At 48.7% G+C, this 27600-nt stretch overlaps 1 protein-coding gene across 2 annotated transcripts in view; it reads left to right on the top strand.

The window, feature by feature from the left end:
* The window catches only part of LOC141174497 (4-galactosyl-N-acetylglucosaminide 3-alpha-L-fucosyltransferase FUT6-like), a 134652-nt gene extending 108531 nt beyond the window's left edge, over window positions 1-26121 (top strand). Inside the window, exons 2-3 of one of the 2 annotated variants that reach the window (XM_073659427.1) lie at window positions 9589-9684; window positions 24841-26121. In XM_073659427.1, the coding sequence (XP_073515528.1) occupies window positions 9602-9684; window positions 24841-25900 (1143 nt within the window). In that variant the 5' untranslated portion in view covers window positions 9589-9601 and the 3' untranslated portion in view covers window positions 25901-26121. The remainder of the gene's footprint in view (window positions 1-9588; window positions 9685-24840) is intronic. The other variant, XM_073659428.1, reaches the window with a different exon arrangement.
* The last annotated feature ends 1479 nt before the right edge of the window (window positions 26122-27600 follow it).

Below are 27600 nucleotides of genomic sequence, written 5' to 3'. Positions count from 1 at the left end.
GGCGCGTCACTTCTCCGTCTGGTCAGACCTTCATGTCGACATCTCACAGTCACGTCTAGTCTTAGACCAACACGTTTGGAAGGCACCACCCTATTGATGGGGATCTACATGCAGTGTGCCAAAGACACTGTATCCCACAAAGAAAAAGAGGTACACTATGTATGCAGTGATCACCCAGAATACTAAAAGTTAATTATAAATATGTGTATTTTTATTTCATATCCACAATTGCTATAAACACCCAAATTAAAGCTAAAACACAAGTAAAAAACTCAGTGGCATGCGTCCCACTGAGTTTAAGCCCATTCACTGTGCATTTCTTCCCATTACATAAAAACATAATAATTTATATTCAAAGGTTGTCTCTTATGGTCAATGCGTTACAGCCACAGCAATCTGATCATGTTCACACGGCTATCATTGTTCTATAAGGATTTACATCTATTGCACATATCCACAATACAATACATAGTTTGTTTGGACCACCTATTGTCTCTAATGGTCAATACAATACAGTCACTGCAGTTTGGTCATACTCACAAAAATGTCATTATTACATGAGAATTAACATCTATTATACATACCGTCAATTCAATACACAATTTGTTTAGAAAACCTATCTGTGTAATGACCTGAGATCCCTTAGACCTGTCTGTAAGTTTTTAACCTCTACTGCACAAACCCTCAGCCTGCTGCTGGTACAATTTCCCATAAGTTTGTGCAAAACAAGCCTATGCATTAATGTTAGGGAGGAAAACCTTGGCTTACTGCGTTTGGGTTAGTCCTTTATCACCCTGTCAGTCTCAGTGAATAAATGTGTTATGTTCTGCTACCAAAGCTAAGGAAAGAGAGGAGATCTGTCCCTACTATAGGACTCAGCTGAATCCCTACGATGTAACAGGGAACCTGATCCTGCGATCAGACCTGCTAAAGTTCTAATCTAGTCTGTACGGAGACCTATAGATGTGGGGAGGGAATCCCTACAAGTACTAAGGACTGGGAGGAATATGGGACACCTCCTAACAGAAATAGTAGCAGACAGACGAACAAACAAAATAGATAGAACATAGAGGTCCGTAGACCAAGCAAACTAACAGAGTTAGATACAGAGCACAGGCTAGCTAGAAAGTAGATATACAATGAAGTCCAGCAAAGCCAGAAGGGCGGAGCAGGATTAAATAGGCCAACAAGGTCATGTGACCAGCAAAGGAAAAAAAACCTAACAGCAAGGTTCTAACAGTACCCCCCCTTCTAAGAGGATCCTCCGGATCCCCTAGGACCAGGCTTATCAGGAAATCTCCTGTGAAACGCTCTGATAAGTCTGGACGCGGAAACATCATCTGACCTCACCCAAGAGTTATCCTCGGGTCCGAAACCTTTCCAGGCCACAAGATACTGCAAACTACCTCTATACCGTCTAGAGTCAAGGATGCGAGAAATTTCATATTCCCCGTCCTCCACCACCGGAGGAACAGAGGCAGAGGCGTCACCATCCGACACAACAGCTTTTTTTAACAGAGAGACATGAAAGACCGGATTAATTCTCCAGGAGGTAGGAACCTCCAACCTAACAGCAGATTGGTTGACAACCTGAAGCACCTTAAAGGGCCCTACAAACTTGGGACCCAATTTCTTAGAAGGAATCCTCAACCGCAGATTCCTAGAGGACAACCAAACCATGTCACCAACAGCGAACAAAACCTCCTGTCGTTTCCTATCAAAGTAGTCTTTAGATTTTCTGTTGGCCTCCTGAAGATTACCACGCACATCCGTCCAAACTCTTTCCAAATCACCGGAAAAATTCTCCTCCTCAGGCACGGCAGATCCCAACTTGGAGAACGACCCAAACGACGGATGTCTCCCAGAACAACAAAAAAAAGGCGAACAACCAGCAGAAGAAGATGTATGATTGTTCAGAGCAAATTCGGCAAGTGGCAGAAACTCAGACCACCCCTCTTGATTGTCTGCCACAAAACAACGCAAGAACTGCTCAACATCCTGGTTTTTCCTTTCTGTCTGGCCATTAGATTCAGGATGATATCCGGACGAAAACGACAAATGAATTCCCAACCTGTCACAAAAGGCACGCCAAAAACGAGCCACGAACTGAGGACCCCTATCAGAAACAATGTCAGTAGGAACGCCATGAAGTCTGACAATTTCCTTGACAAAGGCCTTAGCGAGAGTTTTAGCGCAGGGCAGTTTGACGAAGGGAACCAAGTGACACATCTTGCTAAAACGGTCCACGACCACCCAGATGACAGTAAAACCCTCAGAGGGGGGAAGGTCAGTTATAAAGTCCATAGCCAAATGTGTCCAAGGAGCACTGGGGACCTCCAAAGGACAAAGCAACCCCGCAGCAGGAGTATGTGAGGACTTAGATCTAGCACATATAGTACATTGGCGCACCCACTTAATGACTTCCTTCTGCCATCCAGGCCACCAAAAACTGCGACCCACCAGTCTCTTGGTCTCAGAGATTCCGGGATGACCTGCCAACCGAGATTCGTGACACTCAACAAACAAATCTCTCCTAAAGGTCCCAGGCACAAACAACCTCCCATGAGGAGTGTTAGATGGGGCATTCTCCTGAGCTTTAAGAATCTCATCTTCCAAAACGGAGTCTAAAGCAGCTATCACAACACCTTCTTGTAAAATGTTCTCCTCTTTCTCACCACCGACTATGGGAGAAAAACTGCGAGACAAGGCATCCGCCTTAACATTCTTAGTACCAGGGATGTAAGTAACGGAGAAATTAAACCGCGAGAAAAACAGTGCCCACCTAGCCTGACGGGCATTCAGGCGCTTGGCAGCATCAAGATATATCAGATTTTTATGATCCGTAAGAACCTGAACGGGAAATTCCGCACCTTCCAAGAAGTGGCGCCAGTGTTCAAATGCGAGTTTAATAACCAATAATTCCCGATTACCAATATCGTAATTCAGTTCAGTCTCCGAAAATTTTTTTGAAAAAAAGGCACAGGGATGTAATCCATCCCCGTTATCCTGAGACAATACTGCGCCAACCCCCACAGAGTAAGCATCAACCTCAACCAAAAACGGCCTAGTAACATCAGGCTGCATAAGGATGGGAGCAGAGGTGAACCTCTCCTTGAGATACACAAAAGCTTCAATGGCCTCAGAAGACCACTGAACCGCATCAGCACCTTTCCTGGTGAGATCAGTCAGAGGTTTGACAATACTAGAAAATTTTTTTATGAATTTTCTATAGTAATTGGCGAAACCCAAAAACCTCTGTATCGATTTCAAACCAATAGGCCTAGGCCATTCCTGCACAGCCTGAACCTTAACCGGATCCATCTCAAAACCTTTGCTGGAGATAATGTAGCCCAAAAAACTAATTCTCTGTACAGCGAACTCACATTTCTCCAGCTTAGCAAAAAGCGAATTGTCCATTAATAACTGTAATACCTCACGCACGCTCCGCCAATGAGACTCCAGATCTGGCGAATAAATCAAAATGTCATCCAAATACACAACCACATTTTTACCGATCAAAGGTCTAAGGATGTCATTAATCAGATTCTGAAAAAATGCAGGAGCATTAGTAAGACCAAAAGGCATAACCAGATTCTCAAAATGACCCACAGGAGTGTTAAAAGCAGTCTTCCATTCATCACCCTCCTTCATGCGCAACAGATTGTATGCCCCCTTAAGGTCAATTTTAGAGAACCACTTGGCCCCCAATAACTGGTTAAACAGATCAGGAATCAATGGCAGTGGGTAAGGATTGCGTACCGTAATTTTGTTAATCTCACGAAAATCCAGACAAGGACGTAAACCGCCGTCCTTTTTTTTTACAAAAAAAAATCCAACCGCCACAGGAGACTTAGAGGGCCTAATGTGACCGGCGGCCAAGCTTGTCTGTATGTATTCCTCCAAAGCCTTCCTCTCAGGAATAGTAAGGTTAAATAAACGACTCTTAGGAAGAGTCGCTCCAGGGACAAATTCAATAGAACAATCATAGTCTCTATGGGGAGGCAAAACCTGCGATTCCTTCTCAGAAAAAACTCTCCAAAAATCCTGAATAGGAACAGGCAATTCTCCCCTATCCAAAGCTGCAATACGCCCGTTACAACACTTGTCATAACATTTATGGCTCCAGGATTTAATTTCACTGGTAGACCAATCCAGTACAGGATTGTGAAATTTTAACCAGGGCAAACCCAATATTACTGGAGAAGGCAAGTTATTCAACACTACCAAATCCAATTTCTCATGGTGAACACCATTAATAGTGAGAGGAAATTCACTGACCTTGAGAGTAATATTCTTCAAAGGGGAGCCATCCACAGAAACCACAGCAATGGGGGATGATAAAGGTTCAGGTTTTAAATTGAGTTTTTCCACGAATCCCCCATCAATTACATTCAGTGTAGACCCGCAATCAACAAACACCCGAAATTCCATTAATTTTTCCTGAGCAATCGTGGAAGCAGCTAAAAATATACCCTTGGAATTTAAACAGGCAATAGGGGCGTGACTGACCATTTTTTTTTCTTTCTTCATACGAAGCTCACAGCCTTTAATCAAATGACCAGATTTTCCGCAATAGAAACACAAGCCTTCCGAAAAACGACGGTCTTTTTCTTGAGAGCGAGGTGCCACCGATCCAATCTCCATCGGTTCACCACTGTTAATACACACATTATCATAACCAGAAACTGACATAGCAGAGGATTTGCTCTCATTAACCCTAGCACGCAGTCTTCTATCCACCCGTATAGCTAATTGCATAGCCTGTTGCAAATCCTCAGGTGTAGGATAAGCAATTAGCAGGTCTTTAACCCTTTCACTGAGCCCAGCAAGAAATAGACTTTTCAGAGCAGAATCGTTCCACCCTGTTTGAGTGGACCAACGACGAAAATGTGTACAATATTTTTCCACATTACCCGATCCTTGTTTTAAACGTCTCAACTCAGTCTCAGCTGATGCGACACGGTCAGGATCATCATATAATAGTCCCAAAGCAGAAAAAAAACTATTCACTGATCTGAAGCATGAATCACTAGGTTGCAAAGAAAAGGCCCACTCCTGAGGCTCTTTGCGCAAAAGTGACATTATGAACCCTACGCGCTGGGATTCATCCCCAGAGGACTTAGGTCTCAAACGAAAATACAATAAGCAAGCATTTTTAAATGAAAAAAATTCTCGGTGTTCACCAAAAAATAAATCCGGCAAACATACCTTAGGCTCCAAGAAATGTGCTCCAGGACAGTTACTCACGTGCTGACGGAGCTCGGCCACCTCCAGAGAGAGTCCCTGCAGGCGATGAGCCAAATCCTGAACCGACACCATGATGGAACAGAAAAATCTTTCCTTAGAGAATTTGCTGGCTGGACTTACTGTTATGTTCTGCTACCAAAGCTAAGGAAAGAGAGGAGATCTGTCCCTACTATAGGACTCAGCTGAATCCCTACGATGTAACAGGGAACCTGATCCTGCGATCAGACCTGCTAAAGTCCTAATCTAGTCTGTACGGAGACCTATAGATGTGGGGAGGGAATCCCTACAAGTACTAAGGACTGGGAGGAATATGGGACACCTCCTAACAGAAATAGTAGCAGACAGACGAACAAACAAAATAGATAGAACATAGAGGTCCGTAGACCAAGCAAACTAACAGAGTTAGATACAGAGCACAGGCTAGCTAGAAAGTAGATATACAATGAAGTCCAGCAAAGCCAGAAGGGCGGAGCAGGATTAAATAGGCCAACAAGGTCATGTGACCAGCAAAGGAAAAAAAACCTAACAGCAAGGTTCTAACAAAATGCAGGAAAAAAGGAAACAAGAAATAAGTAACCCATTTGTTGCCAAGAAAGAATCCAGTGGATGGGCTTACTGCCCAACGCGTGTCGCCACCCATAGTGGCTTCATCAGGGGCTATGGGTTCACTTACAGCACTATGATATACAGTACAGACTAAAAGTTTGGACACACCTTCTCATTTAAAGATTTTTCTGTATTTTCATGACTATGAAAATTGTACATTCACACTGAAGGCATCAAAACTATTAATTAACACACGTGGAATTATATACTTAACAAAAAAGTGTGAAACAACTGAAAATATGTCTTATATTCTAGGTTCTTCAAAGTAGCCACCTTTGCCTTGATGACTGCTTTGCACACTCTTGGCATTCTCTTGATGAGCTTCAAGAGGTAGTCACCGGAAATGGTCTTCCAACAATCTTGAAGGAGTTCCCAGAGATGCTTAGCACTTGTTGGTCCTTTTGCCTTCACTCTGCGGTCCAGCTCACCCCAAACCATCTCGATTGGGTTCAGGTCTGGTGACTGTGGAGGTCAGGTCATCTGACATAGCACCCCATCACTCTCATTCTTGGTCAAGTAGCCCTTACACAGCCTGGAGGCGTGTTTGGGGTCATTGTCCTGTTGAAAAATAAATGATGGTCCAATTAAACGCAAACCGGATGGAATAGCATGCCGCTGCAAGATGCTGTGGTAGCCATGCTGGTTCAGTATGCCTTCAATTTTGAATAAATCCCCAACAGTGTCACCAGCAAAGCACCCCCACACCATCACACCTCCTCCTCCATGCTTCACGGTGGGAACCAGGCATGTAGAGTCCATCCGTTCACCTTTTCTGTGTCGCAAAAAGACACAGTGGTTGGAAGCAAAGATCTCAAATTTGGACTCATCAGACCAAAGCACAGATTTCCACTGGTCTAATGTCCATTCCTTGTGTTCTTTAGCCCAAACAAGTCTCTTCTGCTTGTTGCCTGTCCTTAGCAGTGGTTTCCTAGCAGCTATTTTACCATGAAGGCCTGCTGCACAAAGTCTCCTTTTAACAGTAGTTGTAGAGATGTGTCTGCTGCTAGAACTCTGTGCGGCATTGACCTGGTCTCTAATCTGAGCTGCTGTTAACCTGCGATTTCTGAGGCTGGTGACTAGGATAAACTTATCCTCAGAAGCAGAGGAGACGCTTGGTCTTCCTTTCCTGGGGAGGTCCTCATGTGAGCCAGTTTCTTTGTAGCGCTTGATGGTTTTTGCAACTGCACTTGGGGACACTTTCAAAGTTTTCCCAATTTTTCGCACTGACTGACCTTCATTTCTTAAAGTAATGATGGCCACACGTTTTTCTTTACTTAGCTGCTTTTTTATTGCCATAATACAAATTCTAACAGTCTATTCAGTTGGACTATCAGCTGTGTATCCACCTGACTTCTGCACAACACAACTGATGGTCCCAACCCCATTTATAAGGCAAGAAATACCACTTATTAAACCTGACAGGGCACACCTGTGAAGTGAAAACCATTTCCGGTGACTAACTCTTGAAGCTCATCAAGAGAATGCCAACAGTGTGAAAAGCAGTCATCAAAGCTAAAGGTGGCTACTGTGAAGAACCTAGAATTTAAGACATATTTTCAGTTGTTTCACACTTTTTTGTTAAGTATATAATTCCACATGTGTTAATTAATAGTTTTGATGCCTTCAGTGTGAATGTACATGTAACGGGTCCGGGATGTGGAACCTCTGAGCTGCAATACAAAGGGGAAGTCCTTGTAAGGAAGCGGGTGACTCCCAGGGAAGGCAAGCCGGTAGTCACAGCAAGTGACGGGGACCGTCTCTGGGTAAGCAGGCAGGTGGTCACGGCAAGTGACGGGGACAGTCTCTGGGTAGACAGGCAGGTGGTCACGGCAAGTGACGGGGACAGTCTCTGGGTAGACAGGCAGTTGGTCACGGCAAGTGACGGGGACAGTCTCTGGGTAGACAGGCAGGTGGTCACGGCAAGTGACGGGGACAGTCTCTGGGTAGACAGGCAGGTGGTCACGGCAAGTGACAGGGACAGTCTCTGGGTAGACAGGCAGGTGGTCACGGCAAGTGACGGGGACAGTCTCTGGGTAGACGGCAGGTACCTTCAACCCAGCGGGCAGATTGACACGGCAGGTACTGGCAGGTGCTACCGGGTAAGCAGGTGGATAGCCGCGGCAGGTGCTGGCGGCCGCTTCCGATTAAGCAGGTAGATAAACTCAGCGGGTGCTGGCAGGTGCTTCCAGGTAAGCAGGAAGATAGACTCAGCGGGTGCTGGCAGGTGCTTCCAGGTAGCAGACAGGTGACAGGCAGGAATCAGGCTGGACTAGTCAGGCTAGCGGAGGGACCTGAGGGCTGAAGCAGAGGTGAAGACGCAGTGCGACAACTGTTGCTCGGGCACCTCCATTTTGGAGGAGGTGCCTTAAATGTGGGAAGTCCTCTGGCCATTAGCCAGGGACTTTTTAGGAAGATGCACGCAGTCCCTTTAAGAGGGGGAGAGTGCGCGCGCGCCCTAAGCACTCTGCTGGAGGAGGGACGCACGCCGGCCACAGCAGGGAATGGAGCGCAGGGAGAAGCCGCGCCAGGAGCCGGGGGGCGAGAGAGACGGTGTCCCTGTCTGACATGGGGCAGGGAAGCCGCTGCGACGACAGAGAGAGGAGCGCTGGAGGGACCCACGTGAGGAGCGCGGAGGTGAGAGGGACGGCGTCCCTGCCTAGCAGAGGGCAGGGACGCCGATGCTACAGTACAATTTTCATAGTCATGAAAATACAGAAAAATCTTTAAATGAGAAGGTGTGTCCAAACTTTTGGTCTGTACTGTATATGTACTAAGTTTTAAAGATAATTACCCTGGAAACAGCTGTGGTTCCGATAATGGACGCCGCGCTCCCGCACCGGAAATGCGATCTCTGCGCCAGAAGTGCTCGCCTTACCCCCTAGCTATTGACTGTGTCCGGAGGCAGCCCTGTAAGTGCGCGACACCCTGTCCGTTACTACCCAACCTGCACATGCGCAGTGGGGGAGCTATGTGCTTCCTCTCTCAATGGAAACCATCACCTACCTTGGTGATTTTGAAGCGCATGTTGTATCTGACATCTTGCACCTCCCATGTCACAGGGCTATAGCTCCATACGTAGCGTGCAGTTCAAATATCCTTGGGAGACAACATTCGTCCCAGTGTTCAAATCCAAATATCACCCCCACCGCTCTATACCAAAAAAAGAGAAAACAATAATAAACCATATAATATCATATCTTTTTTTCTCATTGTTTTTTGTTGCTCTTTAGAGAGAAATTCCAGTTACAAAAATTCTATCACATGAGACATAAATATTTTGGGGAAAACGGGCAGTACCTATTGTGTCATATGTTAGATCTAAAACCTGCATTAGTTCTATCCCCTTGTCATTAATTTGGTCACTCACACCAAATCTTCAATGTTCGTCTATCCTTATGGGTCAACTACTCCTTGACTACAACACCCGAAGTCCTACCAATTCTTATTTCTTTCTGAGTCCTGGGCACCTATAGTGGGACTATAGCCGGGATTCTGTATACCCTGCTCTAGGGTGCATTATGGGCATATTGCTTAGGGTGCACACCTCTCCCATTTTGGGTAGCACCTGAGCATTGACCATCAGAGACATGTTGGTTTCATAAATAATTCTATATTGTTATACTGACATGTTAATATACATGATAAAGTTCCCCTAGTTTAAATTAGTTGTTACAATTTGAGTCCTAAGCCCTCTGTTTCAATACAGTGGCTCCATATTATTCTGTTCATTTACAGAAAGGAACTGCTGATGACCTATCCGGCCACTCGGGAAACAACCCAATGTATCTCTCCATCTCGATTTGTCACTCTTCCGGCCGTTCTTTCAAAAAGGTAAGTTCTGAAGTCTGATTTTGAGAGATGAAATTCTTTCTTCTCAGTTTATATGGTCCTTAATCCTATGTCCTCTATAGTTAGGAGCATTGGAGTACTCAATTTAGTTCCTCCACTCGTCCATGGAATCTCCTGTCCAGTTGGTTGCAGTCTTCCAATTCTTTGCATTTTTTCAACAGTCCACCCAAGTTTATGTTGCTCCTGATGTACTTGCTTGGCCATGTTTTCATAGTTGATGCAGATCCTGTCCATACTTCCACTTTCAGTGGGACCTATTTTGGCTGTTGTCCATGCATCCATAGGAGGAAAATCCATTTTGCCCGTCCCCTATGGTAGAAGGGATGTCAATAAATTACAGGTAATGCTTTCATAGCTGTTTATAGAAACCCGTAAATTGCAGTTCCCCATTGAGACCATGGGGAGCTAGGCTATGTAGATTACATATCCACTTAGACTCGCATCTCAGGAGAGCGTTTGTTATATTGCCTCCACTGATATTCGTCCGCACTTATTCTAGTCCCATTACCTGTAGGCCCGTTGCTTTTCCTCCATGGAACTCCAGAAAATGCACGGCCATTGTTGTAATTGCCTTGTTCTTATCATGGTCACGCTTTTCAGTTGATGTATTTGAAAGATGCTGCTGAACCCTCTTCCTTAGTTCTTGTGTTGTCTGTCCAGTATAAATCTTTGGGCACCCACAGATAATAGCGTACACCACATTCCGTGTTCTGCAATTAAAATAGGATCTCGATCGAATTTGGTATGGATCCATGGGGAGCAATAACTCTTTTCTGGCTACCACATACTGACAAATATTGCACCTGCCACAGGGATAGGTTCCAAACAATTTTTCACCCCCCATAATTCTAATTTTGGGGCGTGTGTAGTGGCTCCGACATAGGTTATCTTTAAGATTTTTCGCTCTACGTGTTACCATGCTTTGGGCTGGTGCTAGATGTTTAGTTAATTTTGGTTCACTCAAGTATTCCCCAATTCTTTGTCAGAATCTCTTGGATATCCTGCCACTGGTTGTTAAATGTGGTAATTACACTCAATGGTCTACCGGTTTTTGTGATTTAGTCTGTAATAGCTCCTCCCGGTTCCTACCTTTTGCGCATTGAGAAGCGTTGGAGATTATCCTCGTGGATAGCCTCTTTTGATAAACCGTTGGGTCAAGTCGCCTGACTGCCGTTTGAATTCCTCCGTTGTGGTGCAATTTCTTTTCAAACGGAGGAATTGCCCTTTCGGGATTCCCCGGCGCAGGTGTGTTGGGTGGAAGCTGTTGAAATGCAACCAGTTGTTAGTCGCAGTTGTTTTCCTATATAAAGTGGTGTCAATCTGATTTGCAGTTCTTAATAGTTTAAGGTCTAAATAGTCAATTTCTGTTGTTGAAAGGTTATGGGTTAGTTTGATATTCAACTCGTTCCTGTTCAAGTCACCAATAAAGGTTTCACAGTCACTTTGGGTACCCCTCCAAAGAAAAAATACATTGTCTATAAACCTAAACCACATGGATACTGAATTTTTAAAGGCCTGATGTCTATACACCCACACTTCCTCCCACCACCCTAGATAGAGGTTAGCATATGAGGGTGCACACCGTGCACCCATCGCAGTCCCCACTATCTGTCTGTAAAATTTTCTGTCAAAGCCAAAATAATTTTTATCCAAGACGAAATGCAATAATTCTAGGATGAAGGAGTCGTGCTTACGGTCCCCTGTTGTATGTTGATCCAAAAAATATGTGACTGCCTTTATTCCCAAGTCATGTGAAATGCTGGTATATAGTGATTCCACGTCTAAAGATACCAATATGGTATCCTCCGAGATGGTATGGCCCTTCAATTGTTGGATAAGATGAGTGGAATCCCTAACATAAGATTTTAAAGCAGTTGCAAATGGTTGTAAATAATAATCCAAATATATGCATGGGCGTTCGAAAAGTCCTCCTATCCCTGAAACGATGGGTCTCCCTGGTAGCTCTACAATTGATTTGTGTACCTTAGGTACCAAATAAAATGTGGGAATTACTGGGTTCAGTGTAATAAGAAAATCCATTTTTTTTATTTATGATGTTATTGAGTCCAGCCATACGGCTCAACAAATCCAATTTGTTCTTAGAAAAGGAAATAGGATCAGACGGCAGCTCTAGATAACATATCTTGTTTAATAGTTGTCTCTTGGCCTCTTTGATATAGAGGGCATTTGGCCACAAGACTATATTGCCCCCCTTATCAGCTTCCCTGACAATAAAATCCTGATTTGTCGTTAATTGGCTTAGAGTTCTTCTCTCCTCCTTACTCAAATTATCCCCCTTGTGTTTATCAGTGTTCAAATTTTTGATATCCCAGCTCACATTTTCAAAGAATATCTGCACCACTGGGAACATTGAGAATAGAGGTGTGGCCTGTGATGGTAATCTACCTGAGAATCGTTTCCGTGGGTTAGGATCTTCATTTTCTTGTAGGAGGTCAAGTAGGTCCTGAAACGTCTGTCTCTCATCCGCTGGTAAATCATCAATGAGGGATGGCTGATGGCTTAAAGGTCAATTAGCGACTGAAAAGATACAAGTCTTTAATGACTTCAAATTTATTTAAGGGGTTCATTTGTGAAAAAGATAACCCCTGTCTCAACACTTTAGTCTCTATTTCAGATAATTCATAATCCGATAAATTGATGATTTGTAAGTCATTTCTTTGATCGGCTACTAGGACATCAGTATTCTCACCTAGTACTTCTTGTTGTTGCGAGTTTCCCTCTTGTATGATGGAGACCAAACTCTGTATCCCCTGTTTCTCTTCCCCTTTGTGATTACAGCCTTTTCTTGTCCTCCGACGGCCCCTTTGATGTCGCTTGGATCTGATGACAAAAAATGACTCGAGGATAACACATGGCGAATATTGTCTTCCACTGGGATCCTTGTTTCGACCATACCCCGGTGTTTGTTTCCTCTGTGGTTCCATCTAAAGGTTTACCCACTTTCAAAGTCTATTTTATCCCTTTGGAATTTTTTTTTTTTTACCATTTATTATGTCCTTTTAAAATTGATCAATGGTGATCTTGAGACGTTGTTTAAATGGTGCCACCAGAGTATTTTCATCAAAGTTCTTTAGTTTCTCCTCTCTTTAATCTTATTCAAAAGCACCTGATTGTGCTCAATCAACATGTCCATTATAATAGTGGAGCACTTCATCAGACCTTGTTCCCATGTTTTTTGAAAGGATTCCTCAGCTTCCCAAGCTGGAAAAATCTGTACACGCAATCCCTGTGGTACTGATCTCAATCTTTTATACTCCTCCAAATTCCTCACATTCCACCAGACTTTCGTCAAGGATTTGTGTAAATTAGTCAATTCTCTGGCCAATGTTTGAAAATCTGAATCACCTGTCACCATGTCCCCTCCATGCTACACTATCGTATCAAAAAAACCAGGGCTCGATTGCTCCACGCTGTTTCCCTGGCTGAAAGATCCATATTGCAATACTACTGGATGTGCCAACACTCCTGAAAAGCTGGAAGATACCTGGACCAAGATTGGGCCACTCCCAGCACTGCTACACTTAGACCAACACATTTGGAGGGCACCACACTATTGATGGGGATCTACATGTGACGCGCCCCTGGGCCTTCGTCGCGCGGCATCGCGCGCACGGGGGCTTACCCGGAGCCGGATCCGATGGGAGTAGTAGTCTCGTGGCGGTGACCCGGTCCGTGCCCAGGGAGTCAAGCTGAGCGGCAGTGTTTTGTATAGTAGGTGTTGCACGACTACGCCACCCGTTGAATGCAGCTATGGAGCTGCTGCTGCAGGACAGTCCGCTGAGGCCGGTGATATGGTGGTGCAGCGTAGATGGTATAACCCCCAACTGGAGGGGTATGGCCTCAGGGCAGCGGAAGCGGATGATGGTGGTTGTGATGGTGCGGCAAGGAAGCTCAGAGACATGTGATGCAGTTTCAGGGGTTTTACTCACAGGTGTTGCTCCGGTCACTCCGGCCAAGAGTGACCACCCGAGCCGTGCTGCGTCCACCAGGTGCGGGACTCGGTCAACTCCCGGGCAGTTCCAGAGCGTGGTCCTGAGCTCCCCTCTCTCTTTCTTCCTACTGGCCGTCCCCACCAGGGGCCCACCTTTGTCCGGCTCCCTCGGGCCTCTTGGTGGTAAAACCTTTCCTGGCTTTCCTGACCCTATTCGTGGTATGCCTTCCTGGTGGATGTGGTGAGGGTCGTGCCAAAGCTTGACCACGACCTCCGGTTCCTGGCTAAGGATATTTTGCCTCTGCCAGTTTGGGATCCGGTACCCTTTTCTGCCAACCCTTCACCCTTTTGGTTCATTTGTGGGATCTCAGGGTTCCCTCTTGTCCTGCGTCTCTGGGCCTCTCTTCCTGCTTCTCTCCACTACAGGCCTGGCCCTGGAACTGGGCCCAGCCGGAGCCACAGCTCCCTGTCAGCCCTCTCTGGCTGAGCTCCTCTCTGAACTGACCCTGTTTCTAGTTGGTGCCCACCTTATATACTCCCTCTATGTGTGAGCCCAGGTGACTAGCACCCAATGGGCTCCTACCTCTATGCCCAGAGTCCCTCCCCTATCTGCCCCTACACTACTGGGATGTTCCTCCCCCCTCCCCACTCCAGCCAGGGACAGACGCTGTCGTACCTGCACATCTATTTGGTGGGAGTACCGTTGTTCTGTCTCCCGGAAATGGGGTGAGTGTAGTGCATGCAGCTAGCTGAGCTCAGTCCCACACTCCATCCTTACCCGGGAGTGGAATACCACACCTCTGGTTCGAGGTGCAATACCCCTGTAGCAGCCGAGTCCTCGGGGTGCTACATTCCCCCCTGGTAAATCACAGCACGTCCTCGGGCTGTAAAAGAATAAAAACAAAACATACAAAATTTTTTTTTTTTTACGTGCACTTACACATAAAACATAAACGATAACCTCATCCCTTTATGGGAGGTACTCTACTCCTAAAATGTTACAGGTATAAAACATTAATAAACAGTACAAACTTTTCTTTACATACATATTAAATACTAGAAAACTCCGTTAGCAGCATATATATATAACTTTTCATCATAAACACTCTTGACTAACACATTATTGATTCCTGGCCACCGTGCAACTTGTGACCAGGTAAAGTGCAACAGTCACTAATTCTGTAATAGAAAACAGTTCCTTATAAAACCGGTAGGGGGCGCCTCAGGAAGCGCAACTATTTACAGGGTATGGCCGCTCTCAGTCCTCGGCCAGTGGGGATTAGGAATGGCTGCTCACCGTCCTCAGCCTGTTTAGGGATAGGGACACACAGGAAACAGTTCACACTAGTCCCAACGGGGACCACACTTAAATTGGCAGCAGCTTAGGTACCATTACGGGTAACTATATACAGTACTTTGTTTATGCTACTTCCCTTCAGTAGCGGTGTCCTCCTGCTCCTTCCGGAAGGTAGTCTTCAGACCCGTCCGGGTCCTCTTGTTCCTCCTCATACCGCAGCTCTTCCTCCGTCAATCGGTGCACGTGAAGGGCGTACGGTCCTTTGGCGCACTGATGCCGGGTGAAGGTGACCTCTTCACCCGGGTAAAGGTCACGTCCGCGGTGTCCCTCCGGCAGATGACTCTCGACATCCCTGCGGGTGACAAAGACGTCGCCGGGGGTTCTATGGTCCCGGATAAAGCCCCAACCGTGCTCCAGTTGGAACTTGATTACGGTCCCGGTGGCGCGGGGACCGTGGGCTGCACGGGGGTTTCGCCGGGTCCGGCGTTTCTGCTCCGCGCTCTGAACCTGCAGCCGCTCCTCACGGACCCGCCTCTCTTGCCGTTCTTTGTTGAAGACCTCTAGTTGTTGTCGGCAGCACTCCGCACGCTGGGCTGCGGCCGCCCGGGTCTCCTGGGTGAACCCAATGAGGTTTTCTCCAGTGGGGTCCCACTCGAATTGGGCCTCCTCCAACGGGAGCGGGGCGATCTTGGCGGGCGCCGGAGCCGGGATCAGGGGCTCACACAGGGGCCGTTCTCTCCGCAGTCGGGGGTTGATGTATTCCGGTGGCCACTCGAAGGGCTGCCCATCCGGGCAAGTATGTTGCGCAAATAGGTCTTCACCCAGGGGCAGCACTGTGGAGGTTGAGGGCGCGGTGGGGGCAGCGGCGCCCGGAATCACCAGGCCTTGCGACCAGGCCGGTGGCACTCTGAAGGTGAAGGGCACTGTGGAGACGGCGGCGCCCGGGGGTACTCGGCCTTGCGACCAGGCCGGTGGCTCAGTGGAGGTAGAGGGCGCTGTGGGGACTGCGGCGCCCGGGGGTACTCGGCCCTGCGACCAGGCCGGTGGCGTTTCCTGCTTGGCCGCGCTCAGGGTTGAGGCGCGTGACGTCACAGGGGGCGTGGCCGCGGCTCCTGCCGCTTGAGGCCTAGTTTGGAGCGGTGGCGGTGCAGCAACGGGCACGGTAAGGGGGATTTCGGGCTCTGCGACGGGGAGCTGGGGCAGGCTCACGGCTACTAGACTTGGGGTGGTGACGTCCCCTTTACCTTCTTCCATCTCTTCAGCTCCTTCCACGGCGTCGTCTCCGGCCTTCGTCCCTTCCGCACCATCTTCAGGGGCAGGCGTGCTCCTCGTTGCGGGTGGCGTCCTCCGCTGGCGGGTTCCAACCTGCTGGGCCATCTCCCTGCTCCACTCGGCCAGCGCTTCTTGCTGCACTCGGGCCATCTTCCGAGCCAAGCCCTCCAGCGCGGTCTGTGCATGCTCCCGATCTCTGGGGAGCTGTGCCAGGATCTCCACCAGGCCTTCTGGGGTGGCGGCCTGCAACAGGCTCCTGACCACAGGGTCGGTGCTGCCTGACTCTCCCTCCATCTCCGGGTGCGATCTTTCCAGACTCCTCCAGGCTGCACCCATCCTCTCTCTTTTGTTCTTGATCCGCCCATCCTGAGGGTGGTCCCGGGGCAACTTGGTGATTGTCAGTTCCAGGGGCAGCCCCCCCACGCTGATGGACATCTCTATCATCGCAGTCTCTGCTGGTGGGGGCGGTCTCCGCTTTTGGCGCTCTTCTGGGACCAGGCCCACGATGGGAGGTCGTCTCTTGCCACCCTCTGGCACGCCCACAATGGCGTCCGCTCTGCCAGGGCGGGAAATCGTCTCAGATGGCGGGAATCGTCTCCTAATGGCGGGAAACTCCGTGGATGGCGGGAAAAGGCTGCAGATGGCGGGCAACCGGCGGGAAACGACCCGAGATGGCGTCCGATGGCGTGGACCCTCTGGAATCGGCGGGAGACTTCTTCTTACGGTACATGTTAACTTTTCTTCAGGCACGCAGTACCCGGTAGTTGCGGGCACGTGATCCTGCCGACTACGCCAAAGTTGACGCGCCCCTGGGCCTTCGTCGCGCGGCATCGCGCGCACGGGGGCTTACCCGGAGCCGGATCCGATGGGAGTAGTAGTCTCGTGGCGGTGACCCGGTCCGTGCCCAGGGAGTCAAGCTGAGCGGCAGTGTTTTGTATAGTAGGTGTTGCACGACTACGCCACCCGTTGAATGCAGCTATGGAGCTGCTGCTGCAGGACAGTCCGCTGAGGCCGGTGATATGGTGGTGCAGCGTAGATGGTATAACCCCCAACGGGAGGGGTATGGCCTCAGGGCAGCGGAAGCGGATGATGGTGGTTGTGATGGTGCGGCAAGGAAGCTCAGAGACATGTGATGCAGTTTCAGGGTTTTTACTCACAGGTGTTGCTCCGGTCACTCCGGCCAAGAGTGACCACCCGAGCCGTGCTGCGTCCACCAGGTGCGGGACTCGGTCAACTCCCGGGCAGTTCCAGAGCGTGGTCCTGAGCTCCCCTCTCTCTTTCTTCCTACTGGCCGTCCCTACCAGGGACCCACCTTTGTCCGGCTCCCTCGGGCCTCTTGGTGGTAAAACCTTTCCTGGCTTTCCTGACCCTATTCGTGGTATGCCTTCCTGGTGGATGTGGTGAGGGTCGTGCCAAAGCTTGACCACGACCTCCGGTTCCTGGCTAAGGATATTTTGCCTCTGCCAGTTTGGGATCCGGTACCCTTTTCTGCCAACCCTTCACCCTTTTGGTTCATTTGTGGGATCTCAGGGTTCCCTCTTGTCCTGCGTCTCTGGGCCTCTCTTCCTCCTTCTCTCCACTACAGGCCTGGCCCTGGAACTGGGCCCAGCCGGAGCCACAGCTCCCTGTCAGCCCTCTCTGGCTGAGCTCCTCTCTGAACTGACCCTGTTTCTAGTTGGTGCCCACCTTATATACTCCTTCTATGTGTGAGCCCAGGTGACTAGCACCCAATGGGCTCCTACCTCTATGCCCAGAGTCCCTCCCCTATCTGCCCCTACACTACTGGGATGTTCCTCCCCCCTCCCCACTCCAGCCAGGGACAGACGCTGTCGTACCTGCACATCTATTTGGTGGGAGTACCGTTGTTCTGTCCCCCGGAAATGGGGTGAGTGTAGTGCATGCAGCTAGCTGAGCTCAGTCCCACACTCCATCCTTACCCGGGAGTGGAATACCACACCTCTGGTTCGAGGTGCAATACCCCTGTAGCAGCCGAGTCCTCGGGGTGCTACACATGCAGTGTGCCAAAGACACTGTATCCAACAAAGAAAAAGAGGTACACTATGTATGCAGTGATCACCCAGAATACTAAAAGTTAATTCGAAATATATGTATTTTTATTTCATATCCACAATTGCTATCATCTTGTCACAATGATCTCCAACCTACAAAATAACAAGGTCACATATATTGTATACATACAAGTGACGCACCACCTGGGGCCGTGGGGTACTCGGTAGCCAACCGGTTGATGCTGGGGGATGTCATGGTGGCAGTGACCCGGTCCGTGACCCAGGGTGGTAAATTATAGGAAAAGGTAAAAGGGGAATAAAGTTTTTAGAAATAATGTTCGTGACGCTACCTGTGGTATGCGGCTATATAGGGTCGCCGCTGCGGTGCAGATACTCTGGAGCTGATGGTGACGCAGCAGAGTTGGTTCAGCTCTCCACAGGCAGAGCTTAGCTCCAGGGAAGTAGATGTAGAATTGAATGAGGTAGATGTCGTTGGAGCTGTGTAATGTGTGGCGCCCCTGAGGGTTCAGTCGCCACAGGGGTACTGCACCTCAGACCGAGGTGTGGTATCTCCTCTCCGAGGTAAGGAAGGAGCACCTCTCAGGACTCAGCCATCCATTCAACACTACACCACTCCTGTCCTGAGGGGGGCTTTAAGGCACCATAGTGCTGCCCCAGCCAAGATAAGAGGAGATGGGGGGGAACCAAAAGATAGGGGGAACCATATAGTGGGTGAGGGTGGAGGACGCACTTTAGGTTATACCACAAAATTCATATTTAATAAACGGCCATCTTGGGCTTATGGTCTTTGATTGTGATCTTCATCACTGAACGTGGCTTTCTGTGTGAACCTGCAGCTGATTGAGGATACACGGTCCTCGTCCTCTGGCCTTGAGACGAGGAGCGGGCTAGAGTTAACGGCTGTCTCTACCCGGTCAAGGTCCCTACCTAAGAAGGCCTGGAGGGGAGCAGAGGAGACAAGCCCCACAGGCAAAAGGATCCCAGGGGGATGCAGACGGAGCGGCATACGCCACCTGTCCTCACTATTCTGGCCTAGTCAGAGGGATTCCTGCTGCAAAAGGGGTACCGGCCCCCGATATCTGACTCTGTCACTTTAAGTCTTAGTCGGAAAAGCCCGGAGGCTTGGAGGATTCCACCGGGTAACGGACGGAGCGGAGTCGCCCCCCGTACCCTTGTTCTGTGCATAGCCAGAGGGAGACCCAGCCTTGTAACACGCACCACATACGGACAGGAGAGGACCTAGTGGAAAGTCTAGGAACACTCTGGTGCAGGAGGTCCTGATTGATGCACCAGAACTACCCGTAGTGTGCTGAACCCCTTCCTGGTGGCCGCAGCGCACCGTGAGGAGCAAGGAGAAGCCTTGCAGCTGACACCTAACAACGTGAGTAAAGCTTGGAAGACTGCATCCATTGCCTCCGGTCCCTTATTTCAGCGCGACACCACACCGCACCACCCACTACGACCCCCCTCATCCGTTTTCTCTGCCCTGAGGCCCTGCTCCACCTGTGGGGAGTAGTACCATCTTCTGCTGCCACTACATCCCGCCTCAGAGGACTGCCGCAGCGCTGGTGGCGAATCACCAGACTCCACAGATGGCGTAGTCATTTAATCCACTCGATTACCACCGTCCCTCCTAGCCCTTATTTTGATGCGACGACCCTGGGCACGGACCGGGCCTAGGCCACGACTGCAACCCCCAACATCTGACCCGGTTCCGAGTATCCCCCATCTCTCAGGGTGGGCTAGCGAGTAGCGAAGTAGGCGTCACAAATGCAGGGCTGGTGATGGCGCAGCAATAATTACAAGACACAGTGGGGTGCAGTCTTCAGGTTTTACTCACAGTTGTTCAAGACTCCAGGTTACAACGGCCAGTGTGTAACCTCCCACGTCGTCCTGTGTCCTCCAGGGAAGGGGTTCAGCAATCTCTCAAGTGTGACGCCTCTTACTCGAAAAGCCCTTTTCTTTACCCTGGGAGATGGGGGACTCGGAGTCGGGTCCTGTGATGGAGAGATGGGGTGCAGCCGTGGCCCGGACCCGACCCGTGCTCAGGGCCGTCACATTAAAAAGGATGGTGTGGGCTTATCCGGGTTGAGTGGCTGATTTACGACTACGCCACCTGTGGCACCTGGTGAAGGCCACCAGCGCCGCTGCAGTCCGCTGAGGCATGGTGTTATTGCGGCCAAAGTTATTACTACTCCCCACAGGTGGAGCAAGGCCTCAGGGCAGAGGGACAGGATGGAGGGGGTAGTAGTAGAGGAAGACGGGCGCCGAGTCGTGCAGTGTAGCGCAGAATAAACAGTCCGGAGGCCATAGGGGTGAACTTCCAAGGCTTTACTCACTTTAGAGATGGCAGAAGGAAGGCGACTCCCTGCTCCCCGCGGAGTCCTACGGTCACCAGGGACGGGGTCCGACAACCTCCGAGTAAGTCCAGCATTCAGTCGGGACCCTACACCAGAGAGTTCCTGAACTACAGACCGAATCCTTTCTTGTCCGTGTGTGTGCGAATAGGCCGGGTCTCCCTCTGAGCTCCTCTCAGAACAAGGGCACGGGTGGCAGCTCCGCTCCGTCCGATGCCCGGTGGGATCCTCAGGGCCTACCGGGCTTTCCCGACCAGGACATGGAGTAGCAAGGTCGGGTGCCGGGGGCCGGTACCCCTCTTGCAGCCGGACTCCCTCTGAATATATCAGCATGGCGAGGACAGGTGGCGTACACTGCTCCGTCGGCATCCTGCCTGGGATCCATTTGCTGTGGAGCCACACTCTTAAGCTCTGGGCCTTCTTGGTCCTGGTCCTTGACCGGGTCGAGACATTCCTTGTCTACAACCTACCCCTCGTCCCAAGACTGGGGCACGAGGGCTGTGTCTCCATCCGATGCGGGCCCACACAGGATCCGCGTTAGGGTGGGAGATCACAGTCCACTCAGCAATTGACAGCATAGAGACAGTCAAAAGCAATTGAAGGCAGTCCAAGAACCAAGACCCAAAATGGCTTTTTATTAAATATGAAATTTAAAGTGTAACTAACTTGTAGGTCCTCCACCCTCACCCACTAACTGGTTCCCCTAACTCTTGGTTCCCCAGTCTCCCTGTAACCAGGAGGGCAGCACCTAGTGCATACTAGCCCCCTCTGGTGGAGAAATGTGGTGTTGGATGCAAAGCTTGGGTCACGACTATCACACTGTTCTTACCTCAGAGGAGGAACACTACACTCCATTAAAGAAGTGCAGCATCCCCGTAGCGGTCGAACCCTCAGGGGCGCCACACAAGCCTCTCAGTAGTACTTAAACGGGACCCCGTTCTATGTACCTTTCCGGGTCATTTTCCCTGCGCTGGCTCTCGCCCTCCTGCCCTGCGCCTCACAAGCAGTGTCCCAAGCCAGTAGCCTCGGGTCTTGTTGGGCGGCGTCCAGTCCCCTGGACCCTATGTGGCCACCTTTTCGGCGATGTAATTGTGGCTGTTAGCTGCAGCACCTTGAAAATTCCGCAGCCTCCGGTTATCTAGCTGAGCCTGGTTGTTCTCCACTAGTTAGGGGCCGGTCCCCGCTGCAGCCTGATCCCTCCACGTCCGTGTAGATTTGGGCGCACGTGTGGCTTCCTGCACTCACCGTGCCCCTGGGATCCCCTCAGTTCCTCCTGGAGCCCTCCTCACTGCTCCTCTCTTCTCTCAGTCTCTCCTCCTGGGCCTCTCAGACTGGGTCCTGCTCCTTTCTCCACTCCTCCTGAGCAGAGCTCCTCCTCCTGCTCCCAACTCTCTCTCCTTTGTACTGTCTGACTGAACTCAGGAACTACTCCTTCTAGATGGTTCCCCTCCTTCTTATACTCTTCCTGTCGGTGCTCCCCCGATCTACTTCCTCCACCCACCTCCTCTACCTAGTTCCACCCTCCAGCTAGGGACCAGGGACTGTGCTCTCCCTAAGGAGCAATCTCACCCTTCCCCACTGAAGTGGAGTGTATTGGATGCGGGTGTGTGGGTCCCGGGTAGTACTCCATCCTTACCTGAGAGTGGGGTACCACACCTCTGGGTGAGATGCAGTACCTCTGTGGTGACTGAACCCGCAGGGGCACCACACATGCATCTCCCCCGCACTGCATCCCTGACTACAGATATGTACCCCCCCATTAATATACTATTAGCCACTTAGTCATCAAAATATATAGTGATCAGCAGCACTGTGCCCCCCATTAACTATAATCTCCGCCGCCCAATAATAAAAATGATTCAGTCTCTGTGACTCTCCCCAATTAACTGTAAGGCTATGTGCACACAGAAAATATACAAGGCTTTATAGTGCAAAGTGAAACCTCCATCATTGCTCTCCCAGCACCCCCTTCATTGCTCTCTCCCAGCACCCCCTTCATTGCGCCCTCCCATCATTGCTCTCTCCCAGCACCCCCATCATTGCTCTCTCCCAGCACTCCTATCATTGCTCCCTCTCATCACCCCCATCATCGCTCTCTCCCATCATCCCCATCATTGCTCTCCCCCAGTACCCCCGTCATTGCTGTCTCCCAGCACCCCCGTCATTTCACTCCCAGCACCCCCATTATTGCTCTGTCCCAGCACTTCCATCATTGCTCTGTCACAGCACCCCGTCATTGCTCTCTCCCAGCACCCCCATCATTGCTCTGTCCCAGCACCCCATCATTGCTGCCCCAGCACCCCCATCATTGCTCTCTCCCAGCAACCCCGTCATTGCTGTCTCCCAGCACCCCCATCATTGCTCTCCCCAGCCTCACCATTGCTATCCCCATCCCCACCATCCCCATCATTGCTCTCCCCATCGCCACCATCCCCATCATTGCTCTCCCCATCGCCACCATCCCCATCATTGCTCTCCCCATAGCCACTATCCCCATCATTTCTCTCCACATTACCACCATCCCCATTACTGCTCTCCCCATCGCCACCAGCCCCATCATTGCTCTCCCCACCATTGCTCTCCCCCATCTCCCCTCATTCTCCCCAGCCATTTCAATTTAAAAAAATAAATATACAAATAAATAAAAACACAACTTACCTCTCTCCTCGCTCCCCAGCAGCATCCTCCTCAGGTGCCGGCAACTTTCGCTCTGAGACAGGCCCGCGCTGCATGATGACGTCGTCAAGCAGCACGGACCTATGTCAGGGAGGAAGCTGTAGAGGGGAGCACCCATGGTCGCTACCATCATGCTGTGTGTCGGAACTATCTTTTCTTCGCCCAATGCCCCCTCTACTATTAAAGACTGAGACCGGAGTGTGTGCTGCGATGGAGAATTTGCTGTACTCACTGTTACGCCGTCCCTTGGACCAGGACCAACACCGACCGCAAGCAAGACAGGAGATTGTAGATTCGGGTTAACAGACTCACTTTTACTGTGCAATTCTTCCATACACGGCTGCAGTATACAGATCAAGACAAGATCTTTGGTTAGTGAAGCCCCCTTGGCAATGTGCCTTTCCAGTGTCTGTTCTCGTCCCTTCCTGAGACTCAACATCTTACACATCTTCTGGGACCTGGCTGAGTGACTCCCCTCCAGGGAAACAGAGTCCTCGCACTGATCACCTCTTACAGGCCATGAGCCTAGGACATAACCAGCATCCAGATTCTGTCTCAAATGTGCCCTCACTCTGTTCCGATAGCTTGTACTAGTAAAACACCTCTTCACTGCTGATACTGCTGTTGTAGTTTGCTTTCCTTCCTACTCGGTGGTCCTCCACACCTCGTCTCTCTCTGTGTATGGGAACAGAACCTACCCCGGTTCTGTGCACTCAGGTCTTAAACCCACGAATGGAGTGGCCTGGCACAGGCCTCTCCTAACGGCAGGAGTACACTGCCTAATGTTGCTCACTCCTCACTCTCCCCCAACTGGGAATTTCCCTTGTGCTGTGAGTGTAATGCTTAACTACTTCGGTATGAACTTAACCTTCTTCCTGAACTACAGTGCCCTTTCCTATTACTAACCTAAACTATGAACCCTACACTATACCTATGTGCTACACTTAACCCTATGTGATTTACATGAAGAACATTATACATTCAAATACGATAACAGTCACAAATCCACATTAACACTGTTTAGAGAGGGAGAGGCATGTGACAGCACCTGTCACACCCTTACAAAGCGCCGGGGAGGAAGCAGAGGTGAGGAAGGATCCCTCAGCTCCGCAGCCATTTACCTCCTGATGGCAGCGAAGCTGGAGGGATCGCTCCCTGCCCACCGCACAAGAGAGGGCAATCTGGCCATGGGCCCCCGGAGCCTGGGGCTCTGAAAAGCAGGCCAGATTGCCCTCAATATTACTCGACCGGCAAGTGCCCCCTGCACAGCTGGGCCCCGATGCAGTTACATCGGCTGCACCGGCGGTAGGCCCGCCCCTTTACATGGTATATGTGAACCTCTTTTTAGGTTTGCACTACACTACTTATGTAGTGCAGTGCATTATCTCTATCAGTATTATAGTGTCTGGCAGCTTATTTGATCTTGCCCCTAATAACCACCATCATCTGAATTGCATATTAAGATACTTAACCATACACTGTCGGTTTATACACACAAAACATTGCAAAACATTTACTTTACAATTCATTTTTCATTTTCTTCTTCTGTTTCAGATCTGAAATCATGGCTATGCTGCAGTTTACCTCCTATCGTAAATATGTCATAACATTTCCTATAATAGCTTTATTCTCTTTCCTGTTATTTACGTACAGAAACTTTGATAAACACGTCTCCCCTGGATACTATTGCCCAAGTCAACTTCTCCCATCCCAAGCAGAAGCAGATTTAATTGTGTTGCTATGGACATGGCCATTTGGAGACCACTTTACCTTAAATCAGTGTCCAAAACCCTTCAATGACCCTCGGTGCTTTTTCACAGATGACCGCAACTGGTACTCAAAAGCAAATGCTGTAATTTTCCACCACAGAGATGTGTGCAGCTCAAAAAGTCAAATGCCACAGATACCAAGACCAGAAGGCCAGTACTGGGTGTGGTTTAACTTGGAATCTCCAAGCCATAGCACAAACTTGGGCTTTATGGACAATCTCATCAATCTCACCATGTCCTACAGAAGCGACTCTGATATTTTCTCTCCTTATGGTTGGTTACAGAAGAAAACTGTATCACAAAACTTTACCATCCCAGAAAAGTCAAAATTAGTTGCATGGACAATAAGTAACTGGAATCCTAGTTCAAAGCGGGTTAATTTTTATAACGAGCTAAAAAATTACGTAAACATAGATGTTTATGGTCAACAACACAAAGCTTTAGACATGAGTAACCTAAATACAGTTTTATCAACTTATAAATTCTACTTATCATTTGAGAACTCCATACATATGGACTATATCACTGAAAAACTCTGGAGGAATGCCCTACTGTCGGAAACGTTGCCAATAGTTTTGGGTCCACCCAGAGAAGTTTATGAAAAATTTATTCCTTCAGATTCTTTTATTCATGTTGATGATTTTCCTAATGCAAAAGACCTCGCTGACTATCTGCTGGAACTGGACAAAGATTCCCATAAATATGAACAGTATTTCCAGTGGAGGTCAAAATTACTGCCGGTTGGAAATATTCCTTGGGCAACTTATTACTGCAAAGCCTGTATAGCACTGCATAAAGCCCCTTCATATATAACTATTCCAAGTATTTCTAAATGGTACATATAATAAATGCATCAATATTGGCGTGGCACTATTGACCAGAATGATGGATCAACAAAGGACATTATACCATGGATGAACTGACTGAATAATATGTTTAAAAATTATTTATGATTGTAGGGTTAAATTGATTAAAAATCCTATTTGTCAAAAATTTCACATTTCTGTTTTTCAAAATTATTTTTTTTATTGAAAGGTTATATCATTTTCAATTAAAAAAAAAACAAACTAAGAATAAGCAGGACAATATCAGCATCAATATATCATAGAATATACAGTACAGACCAAAAGTTTGGACACACCTTCTCATTTAAAGATTTATCTGTATTTTCATGACTATGAAAATTGTACATTCACACTAAAGGCATCAAAACTATGAATTAACACATGTGGAATTATATACTTAACAAAAAAGTGTGAAACAACTGAAAATATGTCTTATATTCTAGGTTCTTCAAAGTAGCCACCTTTTGCTTTGATGACTGCTAATGCACTCTTGGCATTCTCTTGATGAGCTTCAAGACGTAGTCACCGGAAATGGTTTTCACGTCACAGGTGTGCCCTGTCAGGTTTAATAAGTGGGATCTCTTGCCTTATAAATGGGATTGGGACTATCAGTTGTATTGTGCAGAAGTCTGGTGGATACACAGCTGATAGTCCTACTGAATAGACTGTTAGAATTTGTATTATGGCAAGAAAAAAGCAGCTAAGTAAAGAAAACGAGTGGCCATCATTACTTTAAGAAATGAAGGTCAGTCAGTGCGAAAAATTGGGAAAACTTTGAAAGTGTCCCCAAGTGCAGTTGCAAAAACCATCAAGCGCTACAAAAAAACTGGCTCACATGAGGACCGCCCCAGGAAAGTAAGACCAAGAGTCACCTCTGCTTTTGAAGATATGTTTATCTGAGTCACCAGCCTCAGAAATCGCAGGTTAACAGCAGCTCAGATTAGAGAACAGGTCAATGACACACAGAGCAGACACATCTCTTCAACAACTGTTAATAGGAGACTTTGTGCAGCAGGCCTTCATGGTAAAATAGCTGCTAGGAAACCACTGCTAAGGACAGGCAACAAGCAGAAGAGACTTGTTTGGGCTAAAGAACACAAGGAATGGATATTAGACCAGTGGAAATCTGTGCTTTGGTCTGATGAGTCCAAATTTGAGATCTTTGGTTCCAACCACTGTGTCTTTGTGCGATGCAGAAAAGGTGAACGGATGGACTCTACATGCCTGGTTCCCACCGTGAAGCATGGAGGAGGAGGTGTGATGGTGTGGGGGTGCTTTGCTGGTGGCACTGTTGGGGATTTATTCAAAATTGAAGGCATACTGAACCAGCATGGCTACCACAGCATCCTGCAGCGGCATGCTATTCCATCCGGTTTGCATTTAGTTGGACCATCATTTATTTTTCAACAGGACAATGACCCCAAACATACCTCCAGGCTGTGTAAGGGCTATTTGACCAAGAAGGAGAGTGATGAGGTGCTACGCCAGATAACCTGGCCTCCACAGTCACCAGACCTGAACCCAATCGAGATGGTTTGGGGTGAGCTGGATCGCCGAGTGAAGGCAAAAGGGCCAACAAGTACTAAGCATCTCTGGGAACTCCTTCAAGATTGTTGGAAGACCATTTCCGGTGACTACCTCTTGAAGCTCATCAAGAGAATGCCAAGAGTGTGCAAAGCAGTCATCAAAGCAAAAGGTGG

Source organism: Phyllobates terribilis, unplaced genomic scaffold, assembly GCF_046119375.1.
Source record: "Phyllobates terribilis strain yellow unplaced genomic scaffold, ASM4611937v1 Scaffold_13__5_contigs__length_258822181, whole genome shotgun sequence".
NCBI lineage: Eukaryota > Metazoa > Chordata > Amphibia > Anura > Dendrobatidae > Phyllobates > Phyllobates terribilis.
Note: the sequence above shows the minus strand (reverse complement) of the source record. Positions and strands in the feature narration are given on the sequence as shown.